This window comes from Aphelocoma coerulescens, chromosome 12 (assembly GCF_041296385.1).
Source record: "Aphelocoma coerulescens isolate FSJ_1873_10779 chromosome 12, UR_Acoe_1.0, whole genome shotgun sequence".
NCBI classification, from domain to species: Eukaryota; Metazoa; Chordata; class Aves; order Passeriformes; family Corvidae; genus Aphelocoma; species Aphelocoma coerulescens.
Window position 1 is genome coordinate 8,560,818 of NC_091026.1, and position 25,429 is coordinate 8,586,246.

Here is a 25,429-nt window from a genome sequence, read left to right on the forward strand (position 1 = left end):
CTTTTAGGCTTATACAGTGAATATTCAGTACTCCCAGATTTTAAGACCACAGTTCATCATAATGCAGAACAATTCATTGATACAAGGGAGGTTTTTTTTCAGAAAAGATTATTTGCCATGTTTGGGGGAGGGTAATAAGTGCTACACTAGTCTGGTACTGGTTCTTAACTTGAACAAATAGATCAATCCACTGTTTATAGAGGGAAAGAATCAACTTTAGGCAAAAGTCTATGGGTTTGGGGTTTTTTTTTAAAGCTGCCCTTTTTAACCAATAATTTTGTCCCTACTAATTTTGTGAGTTTAGTTACATAGTTTCAAACACTCACCTGGTACCAAACAGCACATCCCAGAGAAAAGCAGTAAAATCAAATTACAAACAGGAAAACCCCCAAACTCAGGACTTGGACAACCTGAAGCCAAGCAGCAAAAGTTAAGAGTCTCAGCAAAACCAGCAATGCAGCAGCAAGGGTTGTGTGGAGACTCCACAGCTGCTCACTGTGGCTGCTGCCTGCCAGAAGCCCAAGGCAGAGGACGATGAACAAAACGAGCCAAGACAGAATCGCTGAGGGGGAAAAAGTTGGTAACTCAGCAGATGTGAAATTAAAAAGACAAGAATAAGAAACAGGTAAAACTACTTACCCCAGTGCTAGTTCACAAAACAAACAAAACAAAACCAAACCAAAAAATAGGCTGAAAGCCCAGGAATCATTAAGCTGAAGTGGGAGAGGAGTGAGGTTTTTCTGATGCAAATTGAACTCCCACAGTCATTAAACCCAGGTTTGTCCTCTCATTACAGTAATTACAGTGGCCAGCTAAAAGCTAGGAGGACACCGATGGTGCTGCAGTAGCACAGAGCACCAAGTGAGATGAACAAATAATTGCTGTGAATGAAACCAAGCCTGGGTGTTCCCCAAGTACTTTGCAAACAATATAAAAACCACAGACAAAGCAAGGTGTTAGCAAGTCCCTTGTGCATTAAGAGTTTATTTGATTTTTTGTAACGGAACTGCACCATTGGTTACTCTAATTGAGGTATTTAGCCAAAAATCCAGTATAGAGTCGTGAAAATAAGTACACTGCCTTAGAGCTATGTAAAAACATTGTACAAAATTTGTGTCAATGTCAAATAAATACATTAATTTTAATATTTATGTAGAGAAACGTGACTTGGATACTCTTACAGTTAAAAAAAGAAAACAACTGGCTCTTTCACATATTTTAGGCAAACATTCAGCTTTACATTAAACAGACCTCAAACTGAAGCCTAGGTAACAGGTCAGATACAAATGTAGAAACTTAAAAGTGCCAACGAACAAGATAATTCAAGTACAGTAAACGTTAAAAAATATATGCATTTATTTAAATTTTCAGATGGTTCCAACAGGGACAGGCCATCAGGAATTTAAATAGAACATGAAAACATCTGAGATAACAAGAAACATTTTGTTCCAGAATAAAATAGAAATCATTAATCCAACATTTTAGAAACAGGGAAGTCCACAGCAACTTATAAGTCTCTTTTTCGAAGTTCATTTATTTTCTGAATATGGCCTGGAAGAATCACAGCAGCTATCCCAGCCACGAGGTGATGATGACTTTTCTGTATCCATGCTCTGAGTGTAGGCAGATAGAAAATAATTGCTCCCTTCTTGGTTTTGATTTGCAGGAGAAATTGGGTATGTTGTCCCCAGAAAAGTCTGATGAGTGAGTACATTAAAGTGGCTGAATTGATGGGACATGTTTAATTGTCTGCTATAAACCTGGAAGTTACTGAAAGGAGTTTGTTCAACTGCATTTTGTTTTTCTCCTTCAGCAGAGCATGTTGTAGAAACTGGAGTAATTGGCTGCTTCTCTTCCAAGTCAGTTTTGTAAGTCTTTTCCACAAGGCCAGTTTGTGCTTCAGGAGATAACTCTGTAACTGATAAGCAGCTGTCTTTAGCATCTACTCCATGTGGGCCCTTGGCCTCTGTCTGCAAAGCTTCCACATGAGTATCAAACTTAGAGGCATCACTGCAGATTTCTATTTTTGACAACTCATCCCCTGAATCCAGAGACATGTCCTCCTCATCCTTTTCATCCTTTTCTACAAGAACTACATTAAAAGAGAGAGAAAGACCTATTCTATTGAAATACAAACTTTGGTTAAAAAGGCCATACACTACTCACAGTGTTACACTTCAGGTCTGCCAGTCCAACAGCATTTAAGTCTTGGTCTTCTGCCACTCGTGTTCACTTACTCAACACACACACTTAACCCTCTGTGGGAGTGTCCAGTTACTCGGTGCTAAAAGCTTCTGCACACCATGTTCATATTTAGTGCTGGGAAATCCCAACTCCCAGCTCCAAAGGGGACAATGTCAAAACAGCATCTAAAGTTACACAGCAGGTGAGTATTTGATCAGACAATTAAAGGAGTACAATTACTGACATCTCAGTACAGTTTATCTACTCTAAGTAGATAGAGATAAGTTTATCCTTTTCCTGAAAACATGCCCTGTCTAGTGCCTCAAATACCATCTTAGCCTGTACTTCTGTATTTAAGGTCTCTGGTGCTCCACCCCAGTTGCCTTTCCCCCATCATTTCAAATAGACAAAGAGTAGCCTGAGAGTTGGGTTTTCCTTGCCAGCTGTGTGTTCACTGACCAGAGTCAAGGCACACTGTCCCAGGACCTCCCCCCCACATGCAGTTTGGAAAGGAAAGCTTAAGTGTGTTTGACATTACCTGATTGTCTTTGGCCAGCACTGCAGGGAGGAAGGTGGTTCTGCTCAGTAACAGAGTTGTGATACCCAACGAGATTTTTGAAGTTACACATAAAGTCATCAACAGCAGCAACCACTATGCCATTATCAACGTAACTCGAGAACGTTTTGAGATTCTTTTCTAAGTACATAAAAGAAGGGTTTGTATTAATATTTAGCACCCATTATCAACAAAGGGGGAGAGGTGTTCCCAAATGTGGTGTTTACCTGTTAGGAAGACAACGTGTCTCTGTTGTATGTTTTGAGCCTGAAGCCTGATGAGACAGTCCAGTTCTGGAGCATTTCGAGTTTGAGAATCACAGTTATGGTAAGACAGAATCTCAACCAAGTGCTTCTTTTGATAGGTGTTCAGAAGGGTGAGCAGGTTCAGGGCATTGGCATTCATCCTGCAGGGGGGGAAAGGTCAGCATTAGAAACTATTTAAGGTCAGTCTAAATATCAAAAGACAAACATAAGAGTAACTTCTATTTAAGTGTATTTTGGAGGGCATAATGAATGCTGAACCATTTTAACAGCTGGTATTGCAGAACCCTACTTACCTCCCCAGTTCTTTAAGTTTTTTTTGTATTTTGCAGTGGACTTTCCACTGCCATTTCCCCTCTGGCGTATTGAGATCCTCCAGAAACTTCAGGAACTGTTTTAGTTTATCTGTTATAGAGATATTGAATAAAAGTTAAATTTTGTGGTATGCAGACTGAAAATACTGCTTCGGTATATACAAAAAGCTGTTTTCTGTTTCCATCACAGTACAGTCACACAATTACAAACAGCAGCCACTCACTTCAAGTTTTCTTCCAAGCAGACTGGCCAACAACAGTATCATAAAACTGAGAGGCTGTTCTGTACCTCAGGTGCCCAGCAGTGGTATTTAAAAGCTGACCCCAGTCATACATGCTCTGCCTTGCTAAAATATTTTTTTAAATTGTAACTTCATCAACTGTTCAATTTCAAATAAAGAAAAAGTATATATAGCGTATTTGTGGATGGAGTAGTAAGGAATAAAAGGTTCCAGAGACATAACTACACAATGTAATACAAACTGAAGACAAAATCTCCCTGTTCATATATTGTTCAAGAAAGTCACTGAGCTGAGACAGACTGAATTAGCTGAAGTTCTCAAAGAACATCACAAAAATTGGAAGACCTGATCCTTTACTGTGGTGAGTTTGGGACCTCCCCAGGTACTGAAATATCAGGATTTGAGTTCTAAAGCTCCCAGAAGCATCACACCTACCTGTAGTGATGGACTCTGGGTTAAGGACAGATTCATCTGACACAAGAAAACCCCCAGAAACAAACAGCTCATTGTAAGTGCGATTTTTCACATCATCCAAACTATCAACCCCTGCAAAGCTGACACAGGAGAGCCTCTTCAGAGTCACCAGGCCAGGGATCTGTTTAAAAACATTTGAAATCAGAGATGTAACCAGAGGTCACACAGAAAAAGGAACTACAGAACTCTCCTACCTACCAATGCCAGGCACCAAACTTCAAAACACATTTTCAAAAAATTAGTTTCTTGTCTTGCCTGGCAGGTGCTCTCTGGAGCATTACAGGAATAAGGTAAAGGCACACTGAGTACTTGGAGTAGTTTTACTTTCTGTCCAGCACAGGATCTTAAGCCCCAGCTATCAGGAATAGCTCAGGTCATCTGAGAGCTGCCTTCACCTGCTGTTAGAGCATCCCAGAAGCAGAACTACTCAGGCCTCTGCACAGCTTTGCAGCTACTAACAATAAATATGCACTAGCACATGCATGGAGGTGGAAGAAGTTACGGGTGAATTTGGGACAAGACCATTTTTACCACAACCCTTTTGTTTCTTCAAACAGCAGCTGAACACGGGGCACTGTTTAATGCTGTGCTGGGAAGGAAGCAGCACTGCTCCAAATGAGCTCATCTCACTATTGGCAACAGCTCTCTGTAGCACACAGTTACTTACGTGGGACATACCTTATGGATGAGGTTGGCAATGTCTTCATTTTGGATAATGATCAATAGTTTATCTGAATCAGCTCTTCTTTTAAGGAACTGCTCTGGGTGGCACTCTGTATTCCCTAACTTTCTAAGATATTCCTGCCACCACAGAAAGAGGAGACAAAGGAAAAGTTAATAAGTAGTTTGGTAAAAACAGTGCCCAGATGACACCCACAACAGGAAGGTTTTCCAAGTCAGTGAATCCCAGAGGGACTGGCTATCTCTCACATACATTCATCAGAAGGATGCAGCAACACAGAGCAGCTGTTTCAGCAAGTCAGTCATTCCTATCAAATCACATACCCACGGCCAACTGACAGTATCAAACTGCCTGAGTTTTCAAGAAAAGCCAGAAGTTTTCAACTTTCATCTTACACATTTAACTACAGAAGAACAGTGATTTCTCTAAGTTCTCTCTACTATTAATTAGAGGGGAAGGGAAAAAAACCCAAAGGCACACAGAGTGACTTTTCATACATTCTTTCTAAAATGGTAAGCTATCACATTTCTTCCCTTATTATCTTTTTTCTGTAAGGCCACCCCCTGGCAGGATCTTCAGAAAGAACCAACCTCCAGCCTGTTCTGTTTTCCAGCTCTAAGAAAAAGACTTACGTAAAAGCTAAATATAAGCAAGACTACCTCAAAAGCTCAAGGAAGAAATGGGACAGGACAGCCTACTTTTACAATTCACTTTCATAGTGAAAGTGAGTCCAGTTTCATACAAGTGGATTTGAAAGACACACTGTTCTGACACGAGAGAGAGGTTGAACTCAGACTTACCTTGATTTCTCTGCAGAGAACACTTTCTTCCTCTTCATGAACATAAAATTGGACAATGTTTTTCTGTACATGTTTCATAATTTTGACCAAGCTGTTAAAGTCTTCAGGTTTTAACTGACTTATAAAATCAGAAAAAGCTGGTTGAGTTGAAACATTTAAGTTCTCTGGGGATTTCTGAGTCTTTTCTGGTGGTTCCACGAGATCACCAGCAGAAGAAGTCTGATCCTCTGGTTTAGCATTCCCATGACCCATTTTCTCCTTTCCTGGGGGGAGGCTTGCTGAAGGCTGCTCATGAGAGTGCAGCTCTTCCCCCAGGTTATTGCACAGTGGCTCTGGGAGCGGCGCCGTGTCGCTGTCCCTGCACACGGCCACCGTGTCGGGCACAGGCCTGGGGGCAGTGCTGCTCACCACCTCCAGTGCCTCAGGACTAGAATAGACTGGGGGAGTCTGCTTCATGCATGAAGAAGCCAAAATGACACTACTCAACTTTTCACTCAGGGTCTCTATATATTCTTGGACAGAAACCTCTGATGCCTGCAAACTGATGTGTTCAGAAAGTCTCATTATCCTCTCTTGGGCAGACAGGACTGGTGTGGACATGCCACTGACATAAGCAATGTTCTTTTGCTCCAAAATTTCTTGAATCTTTCTTGCAAAGAGCTTATATTCTTCTAACAGTGCTGTCTCTATTACTGCACTAATGGAATGCTTAGCTGTAAAAGGGTGATCTGTCAGCTCATACTGATCTTCAGGTTTCTCCACTTGTCCTGCGTAATGTCCATCTTCTGCTGTCCCCTTCTGTGTGTCTGAGAATGGAGAGCATGGAAACTGATAATCAGAATTCCTCTGTCGATTTACTACCCGGGGGTCATTGGGAAGTGCATCTGTTGGTGGCAAGTACTCCAGTGGCTCTTCTGGTGATTTCAGACCTGCAGAGGAAGAGTTCTTCATCATCATCATCATCATCATCTCAAAAGTCACACACAACTGATACACTAAAACCTCCAAATCACAGCCCAAAACCAGCATTACTGTTATGTCTCTCCCACCAACCAACTTAAATCCAAAGACTCAAGTGTTACAGTCTGCTGAGGTACAGAAGCACAGTACATTTAACAGTTCCTAAAACAGTAAAGCAACACAGTCCAAGTCTACTGAAAAAGCAGAATACAAGTCGTTTTCCCAGAGATAACACAGGGTAAGCACAACATGATATGCCTCCATTACAAATTAAAAATTAAATTAGAAATCAAGCAGGGCAACATTATTCAAGTATTTTCATTTGCTACTAGGTTAAAATCCTCACTTTCAAAAAGTTTATTTTGGACACAAATGACTTGGTGGAGTTGGACTGCAAGCTGCATCTGATCTTGCAACTGTGAACACAAGTTTTTTTGCTTAAAAGGGGAGGATATCAGTCTGACTGATTACTGACACAGCTTCAGTGGTGCTGCAAGGACTGCTGAAAGCCCCTCATAACCCCAACTCAGTTTCTTCACCATCCAAATTCAAACCTATAGTTTTGTTTGTTTTTAAAGTGTTCACATTTCTAATTTGTGTCAATATGAAGCCAAACCAACATTCTCCACCAATATCTGTTTTCATCCAGCAGATTTCTGTATTAATCAAATACAAGAAACAACTGCATAGGCTACAGAGGAGCTTGTGTACCAACATGTAATCCAAGAACAGATCTATGAAAGCTACACACCTTTAGAATATGTTTTCATTCGCTATTTGTAGGAATAGAGGAGTGAAAACCCATGTTACCTGTAATTGGAATAAGTTTCCAGTGCATTCCAACTTCCCCCACATTATTTGAGATGGGATGTTGCGTGCGATAGCCATGTTCTATAGGTGCACTGGGACAGGCACTGTAGTCTTCAAAGGTATTCCCAGTGCTTGCTTCCTAAAAAACAAACACAGTGCTCATCTCAAAACAACACCTTGCTACTATTAAGCCTTTACATTCTGAGCAGTTGACAGAAAAAACACATCTGAGTTCACCAGCACACTGGCAATTCTGCCATCAATCAAGTCCAGTCAAACTTGGAACCGTTTCCATGAGGTACTTCCCTGGTCTGTCATGAAATAACTGAGGCAGTTATTTCCTGAGCACTGGCCTTACAATGGAAGCTGGGGGCGGGGGGAAAGAGGAAAGGAGAGGAGAACTGGCTGCTCCCTTGCTCTTTGCAGGCTGTTATATTGATACCTGACTAAAGCCATGAGATGTTGGCTTTGCTGAGGCACTGCCTGCAACTAGTATTGGCCTTAAGCCAATTTCATCTCACATTCCAGATGGGTAGAAGCAGCATGGTGTGGATATTACAGGTAGGACAAACTCATTCCTGCTCTGTGACTTAGAAACTGGGCTTTGTGTGTCAGTACCAGTAACAGAGATCATGGAACAATCATTCTTGTAGGGTAAGAAGCTGGAGCAAGCAGCTGGGGCACTGTGATCCCTAAGCACAAGGGTGACCTGCTAGTTGTGAGCTGACAGAGCTCATGTACACCACTGCACTGAAGGCACACAGAGAGCTGGGCATGCAGTGAAATGCTCAGAATTCTTCAACTCTGCTCCTTTTTTATTACAGAAAGAACAGATATAAAGAACCAGGAGCACACGCTTAAGAGTGAAGAAAATTTCCATGTATGTTCTTACCAAACAGAAAAGCTTCGCAGGAAAGTTAGTACTTACCTGTGTTTACCTCTGTAAAAAAGTAGAATTTTTTTTCATTCTGTCTCACAATATTTATGAAAATAGTCCTTTCACTGTCAGCATCTTAGCAGTTTCACTTACTTGCAAATGTAGTGTGTGCTCAAGGCCTGCTTCATTAGGTGGGAGCTGCAGACTGACATCGACAGGGTAGGGCAAGCACAGCACGCCAGCTTCCAGCATGGCCGGGCTCTGCGGGTCCGTGAAGGTAACACTGTCAGCCTGAGCAATGTTAGGAAGCTCGTGATCATCTCTGTCCTGAGCTGGAATGGATTCATATTCATATTTTTGTCTCATATCCTCTTCAATTTCCTCAGTGCCTATTGCTAAGGCTTGACTGACAGACTGTGCCCGGGCCGGGTCCCAGCGGTCGGCAGTGGCCAGCCTCTCCAGCAGTACTTTGAGGAGCCCAGGTGTGTCGGCAGCAGGGTCAGACACATCCACCTGCCTGAAGTCACTCTCGTGGCCACCATGTTCAGAATTCATTGAGAACACAGAGTGTGGTGAATCCAAGGTTCTGCCCCCTTAGAACAGGGCAAGGAGGGGAAAGGGAATCCATTACTAAGTCTTAAAATAAGAACAAAACCAGATCCCCCTGCAAACATGTGCCATGTACCCACAGTCTCACTCTTTAGCATTGGTTCATATGTATACATACACTTATTTTAACAAAAATGTAGACATGCATTCATCACATATTCTACATTAATAATCACTATTAGAAGACCTTTGAAGGTTCACAGAATTCCAAGCAGGAATCCCAAACATAAAGCCCACCCTTTGCCTCCTTCACCCCAACATGCCACTCAGTAGCTTTTGACTCTCTCAAGAGGACAACTAAGATCAGTCACTTCCTTCCAGTGATTCACACACATGAGAGTGACTGGTGCTTGATGGAAATGCCCTCTTCTTTGTGTCACCCTGCTCCCCAGTTTTCCCCTTCTGCAGGAGGCCTCTATCATTGCCTTGAGAAAAGGGTCAGGGAAACAGAAATCAAAGGGGTTTCTTCTGGCAGATCTTAAGTCAGAAGGTATCTGAGATCATTCTCTAGATAATTTCATGTGCAGAATAATTTAATCTTATTACTATTAGGTTGTTTCCTTTGTCCCACTACACACATTACTGGCTATTTCAAAACTTAACTATGCTTTTTCCCTTCAATCTAAACTTCTTAGGTATTATAGAAGGTATTGGAGCCATAAAGAATTACAGCAAAGTCAAACTCTGCAGAAGACATTACAGTATCAACTCTGCTGAGTGTTCTCTATTTGAGTCTTTGGATAGCTCCAAGGCAAGTAAACTCTTTGAAAGTCTGCCTTCTTTCCAAAGAGGCAGAACAAACGCAACTTGCAGGACAATTCCAATTAACTTGTCTCCTAGAAAGAAGAAACCTGCAAAAAATAAACTATGGATAGATTTCAGGCCAATGTTTAAATGAACCACCATGCATTAAACAACCACAGCATGCAAAAAATACTCAATCTATAATGATTAAATTATAAATATGCTTTGAATAACAATGTTTAAAGAAGAACTCTAAAGAAAAACTTTCTTACCTTCATACTGACAAATATTCTCTGAAGAGTCACTCATTTTTAGATATTTCTGTAAATTTTCAGGTTGGTTTTCCAGCTTTCTTTTCACACCACTTCTAATTCTGGGGTCTTCAGAATCAGAATCTCCACCTACATTTTTCTTCCTACACTGGATCAAATTAATAAGTTCTTTGAGTCTTTCAGTATCATCATCTCCAGGAGGAGGCAGTTTTTGTTTGGCAGCAGGGGCTTCATATTTGGAACGGATTCTTTTCCCACATTTTGCCTTGGCAAAGTCAGAGTACTCTTCCGTAGCTTCGTAATCTGAGATGGGACTGAAGCGCTGAGGCTTCCGATTTCTGTCCAGCAGTTCCTTAGCTCTGGAAACGAGGAGCTGATAGGCCTCACAACCAAAAATATAGTTCTGTAAGCAGCTGTCAATGTGAGCTTTGTATCTCGGGGCAGGATACAGAAATGGTTTGTCATCCAGCCGTGATGAGTACTCATGTAATATAAATTCTCTACCAGTGCCACTGTAGAGTTTTTTAAAATACTCATGTATGTACTTTTCCACAACAACATTGAAATCTGCACTACTGTCTTTACGGGACCGAATAAAAGCAAAATGTAGAGACTGAATCAGCTTTGTGAGTTCTGAAACGATTTCCTTTCTTTCATGCAAAACCATGGTAGTTGAATTTTTCTGTGTTCCATATGGAACACTTTTTTGTGCTGCCATAGGAGAAAAGGGAACCCACAATTAAAATCAAACCATGAAGCTATAAATAAATGATGACTAGTTAGCAATATTCTGTGTTAATACATACTGGATGAAACACAGTTTGGAATGACTGTGAAGAAATAATTCAGAAGCCAGGGAAGCCATATCAAGAAATTTCAACAAAGTTTTACTTTCTCAAACATGAACAAAGGAACCTACAATGTGTGATATTTTCTTTTGTGAAGAAACAAATATTTTAAAACACCAACACCATGGCCATATCCAATGCAAACTGTTACTCTTAGTCCATACTGACTGTGAGCAGTACAAAGTCTTCAACAGAATATCATCTCTGTTTAAATAAACCTGTACACAACAGTGAACAAACCTACCTGAGTTAATTACACCTCTAGGCTCTGGAAACAGAAACAATGCATGAAGCACATGGGACCATCCAGTTTGGTGGTCTAGAACACAAAAAAATAAAAACAGGTAAAAGGAGAGGACCACTACAGTCCAAAAGACAATCCAGCACTCAAAAACCAACTCCCCTAAAAAAACCAAAACAACAAACTCAACTCAAACCCAAAAAACCCAGAGTATGCTTACCATAAGGGGACATCATTTGCCAAGGAGAAAGAAGAAAGAGAAATCCTCTGTCCACAAGTGGTTTCACAAGGACCTGTTTTCAAGCAAAAAGAGCAAACTGCTTCAAAGACATTTGCTCACCAGGAATACGCTTCCTGACTGTCAGATAATTCTGTCTTGGGCAGAGAAGTGCCCTGATACTTAAAAATACGCCAGCTAAAGAATTCCAGTGAGATTGTGGATCTTGTAGTATGCCTCAAATTACTAACTAGTAAAATTATTTTTAAAAACAGGAATAGTCAAATCTGTTGCACTCACAAGTTTCTCTTTCTCTAGTTTTTGAAGTAAACCCTCTAAGTGACTCCCAGAACGGGACTTCTCCACAACTTCATACAGGCTACAGTGCATGCCATTCTTCAACACTGACACGATACAAGGGGAGAAAGAGAAAGTAAGAAAAAAAGAAACAAAATTGTAATTCAGAAAACTTGAAAATTCTAAATTTAAAGAAATTAAGCAAGAACTATTTACCTTCTTTTCCTCCTTGGTAAGTTTCTTTAAAGAACAATGCTGGTGAAAATTTTTTCTTCAACTGATCAATGCTGACAACTTTTTCAACCTCAAGCTTCTCAGGACTGGAGAAGAAGGTTGGAGGGAGATAAAAAAATAAGGACCTCTTTTTTTACCTTTTATATTCCTAACCTCATTGACAAAATAAGAACTAGTAAATACATACTCTTAAGAATAATTTCTTTGGACTATCTCATGAGCCAGTGGTGTATATTCCTGCACAGGAGTGTGTGTCACTTCAATGGAAAAAAAAAATCAACAAACCCACAAGCAACAAAACACCAAACAGCAAAGAGATGTTGACAGTTGTGTGCCCGAATTCAAGAAAGTTCTGGACATGCATGACTCAAGTCTTGTTTGACATATTTAAGGCACTTAGTCAGTATCTTAGGTTTTCATCTGAATATATCCAAAACTCAGCAGTCTCTACTCAAAAGAGTTTTAATAGAGCAATATTTTAAATGGTCTAAATGGTAATACTCACAGCTTGCATGGAAGGAAAGGTAGTGCTGCTGATTTTAGGGAAACGTGGCACACAAGTTTGCCTTTATTCCAAAGTTGTCCCCTCCACAATGTAATGTTAGATTTCTCTAAATTAAGATGGAGAAAGGAAGACTAAATTAAACCACTTGCCAGCTGGGACTGAAAGAAGAAGCTGCTGAATCTCCAAAACCAGTTTAGCAGAAATTTCATACTAATACCAGACCAGACAACAACGTTAAAAGGCAACAGAAAGGATGTTATCAACCCTGTTATGTTTTGACCTGCTCTGAGCAGAGTAAAGGAGCTTGGTGTGTTACCTACACCTGTGTGTATAAGCACACCCTAGATGCCAATATCAGAGGAGTGATATCCTCTGTCCTCACCTTAACTGTCAACCACTTTCATACATTTAATTTTGCTTGAATTAGATTCAAAACAAAGCATGACTGAGGAAAATATTACTTGAAGTGCTATTGAACAGGAAATTCAGGAACTGAAGATCAGTTCTTACTACACTCTAAGTAGGAAAGGAGGGGGGAAAGGCTTTTGATTTTGTTCACTTGTGGTTTGTTCTGATAAAAGAAGATACACACGAAGGTGTCTGTTTCATCATCCAGTATCAGGAACCAGCATGGTTCAGGACAGAATTCAGGTATACACACAGCATAACTAAACTGGTCAAACATAAAACTACAGGGGAAAGACATCAAAACCTTCCATGTCTGTACCATAAAACCAAAATAATGGAATTCATTCTTACCTGTACTTCTATCTGTGTGGAAGGTGTTTGGTCTAAACAAAAGAAGACAGACAGAATGACTAGGTTGGAACAGACAATTCTGGCCACTGAATTTTACATTAAGGACACTTCATCAGTCTAACAAGACAGCAAGACTGGTAATTACCTCTCTAACCTCAAGCTATGTTGCTGCAGCATCTTATACTATTTTAGATACCTTGGTAACTGCTTTTAGCACTTCACAGTACAGTCCCCACACCTGGACACCTTCCCATCAGCACAGGTATCCCATTGCATCTGTGATCAACTGGCCATCTACATATTCTCTCCACAAGCAGTAAGGCACCAGTGAAGGGTTCAGAGACACAATATACAGAATATTATTGTAGGGTACCAAGCAAGATAATGCCACAAACGTTTTTTACATCCACTAATTCCCTCAGTTAGGTAAAACCCCCCACTATTTGAGGATTCTACCTGGGCAGAAGGCAAGCAGGTGGGAAGAGCAGCAGAACTGCTTCCCACAGGGGCCACCGTGCTGCGTAAAACCAATTTTGCCACCTCTTGCTTTGCATTAGAAGTATTTATTAGGCTAAGTCCCTGTGACACATCCATTCATTTCAGCACTGTTCATTTAAATCAGTTCTAAGCTACTGCCAAGAGCTATGAATTCTTCATGCTATATGCAGCCTTTGCAAAACTCATTTCGTAGCTTACCTTGATGGGGGTACAAATTTTGGTCCTTGTACCATGTCGTCTTTGTAAGTAAATGAAACAACAGCATAAGGACAAACATGTCTTGGTCTTCGCCTGATCTCATCAAAGCCGTATTCATAAAAGTAGTACTGGGAAAAAGAAGTGACACAATGTTAAATCAGAAGCCTGGAGCAACAGTCAGTTTCTTTAAAAGCTGGTATTTAAAACAAGGAAGCTTTTAAATGCTCCTCTCATATGTACAATAGAATACAATTAATTAAAGTAAGTTTTTTTCCTTCTCCCTCCTTTTTCAATGACTTAGATGCAGACACTACTTCAGGAGCAAATCAAGAATGAGAAAACAATTTTGCAACATTTACTTGAAAGTATATTCTTGGTGAGAGAAGGGACAACTAATAAAAACAAAAACTTCAGAGGAAAGTAAATATTGCAATGAGTTTTGGGGTTTATCCTTAATTCAGTCACAAAATTCTAATGTAAAATGTTAATTAAGGCAAGTTTGTAATGAGGAATGAAAAAATACATTCATTTTTTAGTCATCTGATTCAGTGTCCAGCCCAGTGATTTACAGAAGACCAAAGAAGTTGCTAATACTGAAGAGAATGCTTTCAAGTAAGGATCCTGAAATCTACAGACTTGGTGGAATTATCTGACTGCAACAGATTACTGCAGTAAGAGATAGAACACCTGGAGGAACAGAAATGCTTGGAATTGATTTCATCCTCTCCTCCCTCATCATCTCTAAACCTGAGAATCTGGAAAGGGGAATAAGAAAAAAGGAGAGAAAGAAAAATGCTATTCTTTCCCAGCCAACATTTTCCCTTTTAGGAGTCTCACTTAACAACCACAAACCAGTTGTACTTTCACACTTCAAACTCCCCACATTATGTCCTCTCTTCCAGCCTCCATTCCAGTCCCATGTACATTCCCCAGTTATTTCCTATTCCACCTCCACCCTAATCTGAAGGAGATCTTTGCCTGAGGCTCAGGAACACACAATGGGAACAGGAGAGGCTGCCATGCTGTTCTGTGATTTCTAATGCAGGCACCAGTGGGCTGTTCACACACCCAGCTGCAGCTTTACAGGGAAGCCCAGGGTTTCTTGTACTTCAGTGATTTTTCTCTCCATCATTTATGAAGTTTTTATGTAAGGAGGTAACAGTCTCAGCTTTACCTGAGTAAGTTCATAGGCTCGGTAAGCCAGCAAGGAGGTGACTTTATTTGCATTCTTTGCAACATGACACTCGTGCTTTGGGGTGGGATCCAACACACTCTTGACAGTTGATTCCGTTGCTTTCATACCAGTGTGGTCATATATGCTTTTCATTTTCCCCTGTAATAAAGCAGCAGAATTGTAAGCATGAGCTTTTTTTCTGGACACTGGCAAATTGCTTCAAGTATCAAAGTAAGTAAGAGCAGAGAAAATAAAACAGGCCATTAAGAAAGCCACTTGTAGAAGCATATTATTTTCATACTTTCAAAGAAAACAATACATTTTCACCTTTTAGAACAATTTATTATGTTTTAAGCTTAATATCAACACTGTATTTTAAATCTAGTAGAGTTCTGTAAGCAGATGATTCTGCAAATTAAAAGTAAGTTAGGTTTAAACCACCCGTGTGTTATCAGTAAGCAATGTAATCTTTCAAGAATTGCAAGATAAAATTACCTTTATTATTTTAAAAACAATCACATCTCCAGTTGCTCCAGATTCTAGAGGATTAGGCTGCAATAAATCAGCATACTTGGAGATATATACGCCTGAAAAGAGTATAAAAATAAACCAAATACATTATGCTGAATGTTAAAATTTTATTAGAAGTTTAAAAAGCATTATATGGGATTAAAGCTCAATATACACAAAAGAATAAAGATACAATTGACACTCAAGTGCAAAGGTAAAATAATTTTGTGCTTTTCAGTACTTAATTATTTCACAGACTTAAAGGCCTCAAACATTCACTGTCATTTGTTGGTCTGGCTGACTACCTCACATCAAAGAACTATAACTGAATTCAGATACTGAAAAACATCAATTTTGCTCAGGTTCCTCTCATTCCCAGTCTGCATTTAACTGCTCTAGCAAATTGCTCCAGACCCTCTACCAGCTAAACCAGTAAAAAATCAAATGCTCATAAAGCTTTGTTCTTCTCCACCTCGAACCTGTTCTGCTTTCAATATTCACATCACCTCTGTATCATGTTCCTCTTACACAGGATGACAAAATTAGTTCCTTATTTTCTATTTGAAAAGTTTTGCAAAAGGAACTCACTATCTTGCACTCTCAAGACTCTTTAACACCTTGTGACTCTTGTAAGTCTCCAATCTATGCTCTTCTTGGATTTGTGGATTCAAGAATTCTATCTACATCAAAACTGAGCTGAGCTACTGTGTCCATGAGGTATTTCTGAATACACACCTACAAACAAACAGAGGCAGCCAGCCACACACTGCATGAGCTCTTTGGCCCCCCAGGTTTACTGGAAAGACATGGTACATGGGTTTGACTAAAGCCAAAATGAGAATTAGGTCTTCCTACTACTGAAAAACAGAGCTATGAAATAATGTTCTGATGTCTATTCCCTTTGCAAAAAACATCTTGCTGTGATATTGCTGCAGCCAGTGATAGAAAAAGGACTGAAAGTTCACACAACTGCCATTATTTGCCAACTGCTACTGAATAACACCAGCACTTATAATGAAAAGATAGTTACCCATGGAAGGGCTGCCGAGAATTGTGATTTTGGAGTGGCCAACCTGCAGCCCCTTTTCACATATGCTCTGGATCTAAAGAGAACAGACAGTTTTTTTAAGCAAGTCTATTAGGAAAGCCAGGATTTGAACAAAACAAACAGTGAGAAATGAGAATCACAAAATTTAAATTGAGATTTAAAACAAAACCCCAACCCTTACAAACAGAGGCAACAGTAGACTGAATTCTCTATAAAACTGTTAAACTGTGGAAGTCAAACTCTGATATGGAGCAGCTATACAGACTCACCTGTATCTTAAAAAACAACAGCCTCCCTATAACTTAAACACTGTTTATGAACATTACTTGCTTTTAATGCAGAAAATTTTATTATTTAAAACAGAAGTATGCCTGCCAAATGATTGCATGCTTAAGAAATCCTGGCTTAAAATAGCAAAGCACAGAAATTCCCTTTCCATCACTTTGATTAGAAGTATATGATCAAAGAAGAGACAGAGAGGACAATGTCCACTTTCTAATATTACAGGTTACCTTATTTATGCAAAAAAACAGAATAAACACCAAAGCCTAAATGCAATGAAAACACAAAATACTGCTCCTCAATTTAAAAAAAAAAACCCAAACACAAACCCAATAAAAACTCACATGCCATCCAGAAAATCTATCCTTTTATTTTTAAAACAGAGCCTAAACCAGAGAAGATACATGTAAAGGGAGTACCTTAAATAGCAGGGAACAGAGGATTTAAATGGTGACATATTAGATCCCTTTCCCATCCTTCTACACCTTCCAGTGCTGAATTTTGCAAAAGTAACTTTTGCAAAAAGTTTGCAAAAAAGACTGTGTCAATAAAAACACTCTGAAAAAAACCAAAGTCCCAAAACCTCTTAATTGCTAAAGAAAGCATTTCCCCTGCAGTGTTTTGGTCCTCACCTGGCCCCGATCCACCATGAGGAATGCGTAGCTTTCCGAGAGCTCCTTCTCCATGCGCCCATCGAATTTCAGCTCTCTGCGTTTTTCTGTGAACTGTTCACACAGAAGGTTCTTAACACAGGCAGACACATTACTGCTAGCACAGTCAAGAGTCAATGCTATGTAAGCAGGTCCAAGTGGACAAAAATAATCAAAAGATAATCCAAATGAAATTACTGTATGCTACAGTTAAATTTCAAAAACATTATACCTGTGGGAAATCTAATCAGCTTAATCTGCCCAAGTATTTGTTTCTTTAAAAAAAAGACACTCTTCAAACAAACCTGTGCAGTAACATTTTAGTTTGATCTTTGTAGCAGAACTGGATAGAACCATCCAGCCCAACGCCTTCCATATCATCTTTTAACTCCAGAAATAAGGCTTTTTCTCTTTTTAGGAGACAGATCTCTTACACTGTGCATGTACTTTTGCACATGCACCTTGCTGCTGCTGAGGTGGTTTTTACCAATATTTCTCAGCTGTAACCATGAATAATTAATGTAACAGTAGCAGAAAATGCTACGGTTTATAAATTCAAGATGATAATCACAGGGAACAAATTATATATTCAATTACTTCATATGTGAAGCTTTTCGGCCCTGGGAATGAAAACTTCATTTCAGAGTGATGAGAGCAAGCCAAGGCTGGATTTAAGAGACACCACATAAAGCAGAAGGGCTTCAACCAAGGTGCTCCACTTTCTAGTTCAGTAATCAACTTCAGTTTAAGTACTTCTTGGAAAACAATAAACTACAGAGACTATGGAAACTTATATCAGACATGTATTTTAATCTTAATTTTCACGGGAAACATCAGCCTTGCAAAGAAGACATTAAACTATCTTTCCAGCTTATTCAAATACATAAAAATTGAGAAACTTTTTGAAAGCTAAAAATACATAGAATTAAATGGTGCCAAATACAATTTTTCTTTTAGTCTCTCTGGAGTTATCTGGCAGGCAAGAGTTTACAACTATGCAGTAATAAACCTGCCTGAAAAAATAGCTGTTTACATTTCTGGGGATGTGAGTTTGCAATTAAGTACCAATCACATAACTGAAAATAATCCCCAGGTCTCTGCCTCTAGACTGAGAAGAAGCACTGTCATTTTGACTGACACCTTACTGAGAAGCAGAAGCCACAAATATACTCACTTCCTTTTCCAACAGTTCACTATGAACTAAGCTGGCTCTCTTGTATTTAAACTTGGACACTGAACTTTGAGCCAAGTAGGAAGAATGCAGGATCTTCAAAATATCCTCAAATTCTCGAGAACTTAGAGGTACTGGCTGAAAGAGTGCTATAAAAGAGAAAAAAATAAAATAATTAGCACCAATATACACGTGAAAACATCCAAAACTTTCTAGTTCACTGAGTTTATGCATGAAGACAAATGGTTTGTGATTCAATTTCAAATACTAAACACCTAAAATTCTTCAAAAATATGAACTTTAGAAAGTTTATCTTGAAATTTCCTAGAATGATAGCACCTTACAAAAAATCATTTATGGCTTTTTAATATTACTCTTGAGCAGCTACTAGTTCTCAAAAGTTTGTAAAGCAATCACCTCAAGTCCAAATTTACCCCTTGAAAAACATCTAATATGTACTGCGAAACACTGTAATTAAACTTTCAGAACTGTAATTAACTAATTAACTCTTTTAAATTAAGAAGCAGGAACAAATTGTTCTAATAAAAACCTCAACAAGAGTTTCATAGCTTGGCCTCGCTTCAGAACTATTACAGGGTTTTTTGTGTTTGTTTGCTAATGGCAATTAAGCTAAATATGAAGAAATTCAACACTGTTTGAAGAAGACAAATAGGCTCCTATTATTAAAAAACCCCCACTGCCTGTGTTCATGTTTGATGATGTTATCCCCTACTACAAGCCTTTTACATGCTGTTGTACAAGTTCCCTCCTGGGCAAACTTTTGCCTGAGTTCCCACAGGGAAGCATTCATATCCCCAGCTTCTTATCTGTGTTTGGGTGCCAAGGTGACAAACAGATCAGAGGAGCAACCCCAGAGGGAGCGTCAGAGAATGGCAGTGCAGATTTTGAGAGTAGTGGCTAGGAAAATAACATCTCTGGGGGACTGAACTAGCACAACACAATAAGTGGTTTTTCTCCTCAGAATAACTTCCAAAACACAAACCAAAAGTGCAGGATTTTTACTGTAGTTACAACAGTTAGGAAGAACAACAATAGTACTAGTCTCACCAAAAAAAACAAATCTACCATTGTTCTAACAACAAATTAAATTTAATTACATCTTCAGAGTATGTTCTCCAATTTCATTAAATAATATAGCAGTAGACTTAGACAGCAATCTTTCCCTCATCTGCAGAAAAGATTTACTGCATAAGCCTCAATATAAAACAAATGTTCCTAATGAAAACTGAACTGTTCTGTGTTATTTAGTAAGAGCTGCACGCTTTAGAATGCAACACCACATCTGCAAACTCAAGCAGTGATTCCAACACCAGCAACAATGAGCAAGTGATTTTTTAAGAGTGGAAGTTATGAAAGTGATTTAGAAACCATACTTATGTAACATCCTTTTTAGTAACTATGCCTACATTCTTGAAAAGCTGACAGCAACATGGGAGGAGACAGAACTGAGAGTGAATGGAATTCTCAACTTAGTATTACTGGCATTGAATGCTCCTGTACTGAAGAGAGAAACACTTATTAAGAGAATAGAAAACAAGCCTGCTGCAGGGGGACATGCCCTGGGAAAGCACCCCCTGTTCCACCCCAGCTCCAAACACCTCTTGGGCACTACAACACCAAGGTTTAATAACTCACAGTCAGAAAGATGTGGGGTTCATATGCTGCCAGCTCCTCAAAAAGGACCACTTAAGGCAGAGGGTTATCTGTGCTAGCTGCTTGACCGAATTTCCTGTTTTCTTACCAGTTTTTACTGTACCTTATCCCTTCTCCCTCCTTCCCCCAGGACACATGCTCAGTAAAAATCAGCCTCTCACTTCCACCGGGAGCCTAAACAAGGGGGAAACCACTGCAGGGTGAGCTAGAAAGAGCCACCACAAACCATATACAATGTCTCACCTACTTTCCCAGATGCAGATCTAGGAAGAGGCACATTATTACACGAATTAAGATCCTGTCACACGTGCAAATATTGTCATCCATGTTCCTATTTGTGTTTAAACATCTCCAGCTTTGTGGAAAGCTCTGAGGAGTGAGCTGAGACCGACTTGCCCAAAACCAGCAAGTCCCCCTATCCTCCTGCTAGGGAGAACCTGCATAAACTACTATACACTTAGTTCTCAACACATTCATGGAAAAGCCCTACCTAGTCCTTTAACTATGGAATACAGAAATTAAGAAATTTTTTTAAGGTTGTTGCAGTTTTTTCTTCCAGAACATGAGGCACTGCAGACTTCCATGTTCTAAACCAAAACATGAAACACGACCCCAGTGAGGCGAGTAGCCAGGCAATACTTTTCAGTTTTTGTTAATTCAGCTGCGGTGTTCAAGGAGAGCAATGGTCTAAAATATTCATGTCACCATAGCAGGGCCTGCACCTCACTTCAAGGAAGGAAATCAGAAACAAAACAAAACTAAAATAAAACCGAGAAGTAATAAACTAGACCTTGCACAGCAGTCACCAAAGTGTGCTCCCAGGCAAACCACAAAATTACTGAGCTCATCTCCAGTCCTACATCACTTCAAAGACCAGTAGTGTGCACATTCATGTCTTCCAGGCTTGCTGTACAAAGCTGATGGGGGTATGCTGCACCTTTACTGACCTGTGTTAATTAAGCAGTAATTAAAGTAAGGACTAACCTGCAGCATCCTTATAACATAAATCAATCATTGTAAGGTTTGCTGACTTGTTCTGCATAGGTAAAAATACGTAAATAAATACTGGGTTTGTTCAGTTTCTTCCCAGGGCATTGGAACATATGTAATTTATTTTTAGGTGGAAATTGAATTTAGCTAATAAGTACTACTCAAGGGACTGGGACTGGACATTTGGATGTATGTCATGCCTGAGAGATTCTACTTTTCTTTCACAGCTGTCTGATGTTTCAACTTCAGAAAAGTGAGACTGGAGTTAGTGGGTTTGGTTGCTTTAAGTCAGAATGTGAAGACAGAGCTATCCTGCTTGCGAAATCCTGAACAAGCTTTTAAGTGAAGATAAGGACAGGACTGATTTTCTAATCAGCTAACTTGGCAGAATGCTAGCACTCTTCACTCAGAAGTGCTCCTGCTACAAAAGCTCCATTGAGAAGCACCCTTTTAAGTCTTCATTTTTTTCAGTCCTCATTTTTTAAGACTAAGACCAAAAATCTGTGGTATTAATGAACCGTAACATTTTTACCTTTATGATTTTTTCAGCCTAAATGTCTTTTGCTCTCAAAAGGCCTAAACAGTTACAAAGTTCAAGGACTGAGAGAGTTCCCCACTTAGAAATATCGTGTAGCAAACAGAAGATGCACACCTCTACCAAAGAAAAGGAAAATGAGAAGACAAAAGACAAGGCAAAAAGGTGAAGCAGAAAATGGACAACCTGGACCTTTGTGCACATATTACTGAGAGTTTCATGGGTAAAAGCAAGACCTTTTTCCCCCACTCAGCCTCAGAAACAGCAGTCATTTGCTACTTTGATAGACTCCAGAAATAAACATCCAGCTTTAATCAACAAGCAACCCCTTAAAGGCACTGACTTCGATGTCAGCATCATTTGTGGAATTATCTTTTGGTAAGGGGATCACTCATATAGCTCAGCAAGTTAAAAGTGTCCTTACAGTGCTTTAGCCTTAAAATTTGCTTTTCTAATCATATCGAGGATCTCTCAAGTTTCAAGCAAACTTGGAAACCCCTGAAGATCTGAGAACTGAATTAGAAGAGGCCAGGACAAGCCTGAAGATAAATGATAGATAAGCTGCTCAAGAGAGCAGAACACCATTGCTAAACTCTATTTACCAAGAAAACAAACCTTCCAAGGCTTCTAAGGAGACAGACAAATGCAGGCACACCTTAAAAAAATAATGTTGCAGCCAACCTTTCTTTCACTTACTTCCTGAAGTCCTATGCTAGGAAAAAGAATGAGGAAATCAAAAGTATTCTCTGTGCCAAATGATCACAGCTGTCTTTAAGAGGTATCTTTCCTCTGGATGCATTTCTCCAGATTAACAAGGATTTCTGTTGACTTTCAGTCCCTACTTAAGTCTCCAGGAGGGCAGATAAACTCCAAAGAAGATAAATAAACAGCTAAAGCTTAAATTTTCTCTTACACTTCTGCTTTCCAGATTCAATTTTTAATCGCTTCACTACCAAAAATTGTTCCTGAAACACATTTCCATGTTTAAAAAAATCAAAAACCTACCAAAAAAAACCCTCCTAAGAGACCCAAACACTTCTGACAAATCCTGTACATACTTTGTGCATAGCAGCTAAGCCTTCACAATCAAGGCAGCAGTTATCTCTCAGGATGGTACGTCCAGGAGAGAAATGGTGGTTTAAAAAGCAAAACAAGGACAATTCCAAGGCAAGGAATGATGAAGGAAGCTTCCATGTGTATTGCTTCATGCTGGGCTTTAGAATCAAGCCAAGAGAGCTCTTTTGAGAGGGACTTGTGATATTCAGATTATTTTGCAATTTAAGATGTACTTATGCACTGGCAATAAGGATGTCGTAAGCATGTGCCACGACAGCATCAGATGATCCCTGCAGCGCTGATCTTCCAGTTCAGTTCCAGAACTGACTGAATGTCATCATTTTTCAAATGACAATACAAATCCCAACAGCAATTTGGTTGTCCTCAAACTGCACGTTTGGCAGTCCATGATATGAAGCCAATGCTCAGCACCTGTAAGCCCACAAGCACCATGAGCTGACGGAGCTGGGTCCGCTTTGAGAGCTTCGGAAGCTCTAAGTCATCAGAATGATTAAAATGCCTGAGAAATTTCTGCAGGCTGAGAAAGGAAAAAAGGTGAGAATGGGTCAAACGACCTTGATATGAGTAAGTCAGTTTTTGAAGTAAGAATGGCTTCTTCTTCTACCCTAGAGGGCACAGAAGCCTGAGGTGTGAACTACACAACCTAAAACTTTTTGCACACTGCAGATGGCTCTGCATAGGCAAATGATGAACCAAAATGACCTGAAAAGGTATTCTGCAGGTTTTCATTCACATTGGAACCAAATGCTAAAGAGGAACTTCAAATACCGTTGATTAAGTACTAAATATTTCTGAAATACATTTAAAGGTATTCACATGTAACCACACTTCGGCGTGACATACAAGACACTTCAGTTGTTCATGAGGCACGATGTTATATCCAGGTATTTTTCAGTCAGATGAATTATAAAAGGCTTTTTTTCCTCCAAATCAACCCAGTTCTTTCTACAATGAATCTCTGCCAGACTTCTATCACCCCACGGTGGGGTGGCAATGGGAAAGAAGGGGAAGAAAACGGAGTCATTACTGCCAAAAGGAATTATTCCATTACTGGAGAGAAAAGACTGGATAATGAAATAAACCTACCTTCATCTCTTCCTTACAGAAGAAAGTATTTCAAGAAGTTAAGATGTTACACTCTTCTCTGAAGAACAAGAAGCCTATTCAAACAACTATTTCTATGATATGGACTAAGTTACTGACTCCATATTGCAAAAGGGCAAGAACTGAGATAAGTTTCAGGGAGGAAATCAGACATGTCTTCAACTCCACTTAACAAAAATAAAGTTAAGCAGAAACCAGTGGAGTCTTGTGAAAACCAAGAAATACCACAAGCTTTTAGAGGAAGAGTTATTCAGAAACAAAAAAAAAACCCCAAACCCTGGACACTTGGAAGCAGAACGCTTCCAAAGGTGAGGCACAAAAATGTGGGATGCTCCCTTCCTCCCTGCAAAGAACTTTCACCAGATAAGAACAGTCTTCTGCGTATCATCAATGAAGGACAACTCTGCTCAGTGTTTGTTTAGTCTATCCTAACCAGGATTACACCCCTCTCCTGCAGGGAGGAGGTCAGGGGGAAGAGAAAAGCGAACCATCTTCTCTGATGTCGGTGTCCCAAAGAACCATCTTCTCCACATGCGAACGCACCTCCAGAAGCAGAGCCGAGATCAACTCAAGCCCACCCTGATCGCATCCAGCTTCTCCTCCTTTTAAAGCAAAAGTCTGAAATTCAAGCCGAGTTTTTGCTTTGTTTTTTTCATCCTTGTGACAAAATAAAAGTGAGAAAGAAAAGAGGAGGGGTAGGAAAAGAATGTAAAAGCCTGACACTAAAATCAGCTCCCCAGCATCCTCGCGAGTGCGAGCCAGCAGAGCCTCCTCCACACCGCAGGGTTTGCATGCAGCCGTGTGAGGTGTCTGGGAGCTGGCCTGATGAATCGGATGGAGAGGGGAGCGAGGGAGAAAAGGGAGGGGAAGGGAAGGAACAACCTTTCTTTTCTCTGCTCTTCCTGGGGATCTGAAAGTTCCTCCTAACAGGCTGCTGGTCTTCTGGGGGCTTAGGCAGAGGGGGCGGCCCCCCGAGCATACCGCTGGGCGGCTGCTGCTGTTCATTTGCCGTCGAGATGCTGCTCCTGCGCTGGCTGCTGCTGATGCTGAGGTTTGTGGGGACCTTGTCCTCTGCAGCAGCAGCAGCCACCAGCAGCGCCTCCCCAGCGCTACCGCTCTCAGAGCGTCCGCCATTTTGTGTGGTGTCCTCAGCGGCTCCTGCTCTGTTACTCTCCACTCCGAGGACGCCCGCGCTGGTCTTCTCCGTCCGCTGATGCTGCTCCAGCTCCATCTCGCCGCCACTGCGGATCACGGCATCCGCCATTCCCTCCGGAGAAGCGAGCCAGCGAGCCCGGCAGCCCGCGCCTTCTCTTCTCCCCAGCACAGCGCCCCTGCCCAGCGCCAGCAGCGCCCGCGCCGCCCCGGCTCCCCCACGCCCGCCTCACGGCAGCCTCCGGGCCACCCCCGCCCCACCACACAACATGGCGGCGGCACGGGGGGCGGGACTGCGGCCAGCCCGGCCCGGCCAATCCGCTGGCGGAACACGTCATAAATAGGGGCGCGGCCGGGGCGCGGGCAGTGCCCACGGGATGGGCCGGGGGGGGCTGCTCTGCATCCGCTGACCCGCCTACAGACTCCGCTCGGGACCAGCTGCTCTGCCCACGGGCACCCTCGGGACCCGTTCCGGATG

General features: G+C 40.7%; 1 protein-coding gene across 5 annotated transcripts; it reads right to left on the minus strand.

Annotated features, from left to right (window-relative positions):
• Positions 1-956: 956 nt before the first annotated feature.
• TASOR (transcription activation suppressor) lies at positions 957-25,181 on the minus strand. 5 transcript variants are annotated; one of them, XR_011154736.1, is made up of 24 exons: positions 24,682-25,181; positions 18,423-18,568; positions 17,231-17,323; positions 16,299-16,371; positions 15,254-15,345; positions 14,759-14,917; positions 13,585-13,712; positions 12,889-12,920; positions 12,130-12,235; positions 11,607-11,710; positions 11,394-11,497; positions 11,097-11,169; positions 10,880-10,954; positions 9,788-10,498; positions 8,316-8,755; positions 7,286-7,424; positions 5,516-6,444; positions 4,712-4,834; positions 3,995-4,154; positions 3,300-3,408; positions 2,968-3,146; positions 2,723-2,881; positions 2,167-2,369; positions 1,834-1,918 (listed from the first exon to the last, which is right to left on the minus strand). XR_011154736.1 is itself a non-coding variant. In XM_069028094.1 (23 exons), exons 1-23 carry the CDS (start codon positions 25,061-25,063, stop codon positions 1,530-1,532), a joined length of 4,980 nt encoding a protein of 1,659 aa, XP_068884195.1. In that variant the 5' UTR covers positions 25,064-25,179; the 3' UTR covers positions 957-1,529. The 5 variants fall into 5 exon arrangements, 4 of the variants coding, with proteins under 4 accessions (XP_068884195.1, XP_068884196.1, XP_068884194.1 ...); XM_069028094.1 differs by lacking the exon at positions 2,167-2,369 and having other exon boundaries at positions 957-2,092; positions 24,781-25,179; XM_069028095.1 differs by lacking the exon at positions 2,167-2,369 and having other exon boundaries at positions 957-1,918; positions 24,682-25,179.
• Positions 25,182-25,429: the final 248 nt, after the last annotated feature.

Coding starts and splice junctions, on each gene's coding strand:
- TASOR (XM_069028093.1), bottom strand. CDS start 25,063: ATGGCGGATGCCGTGATCCGCAGTGGCGGCGAGATGGAGCTGGAGCAG. Junction 3,409..3,994: donor CCCAGAGTCCATCACTACAG/GTAGGTGTGATG, acceptor TCTCTATAACAG/ATAAACTAAAACAGTTCCTG. Junction 2,093..2,722: donor TGCTGGCCAAAGACAATCAG/GTAATGTCAAAC, acceptor CTTTTAATGTAG/TTCTTGTAGAAAAGGATGAA.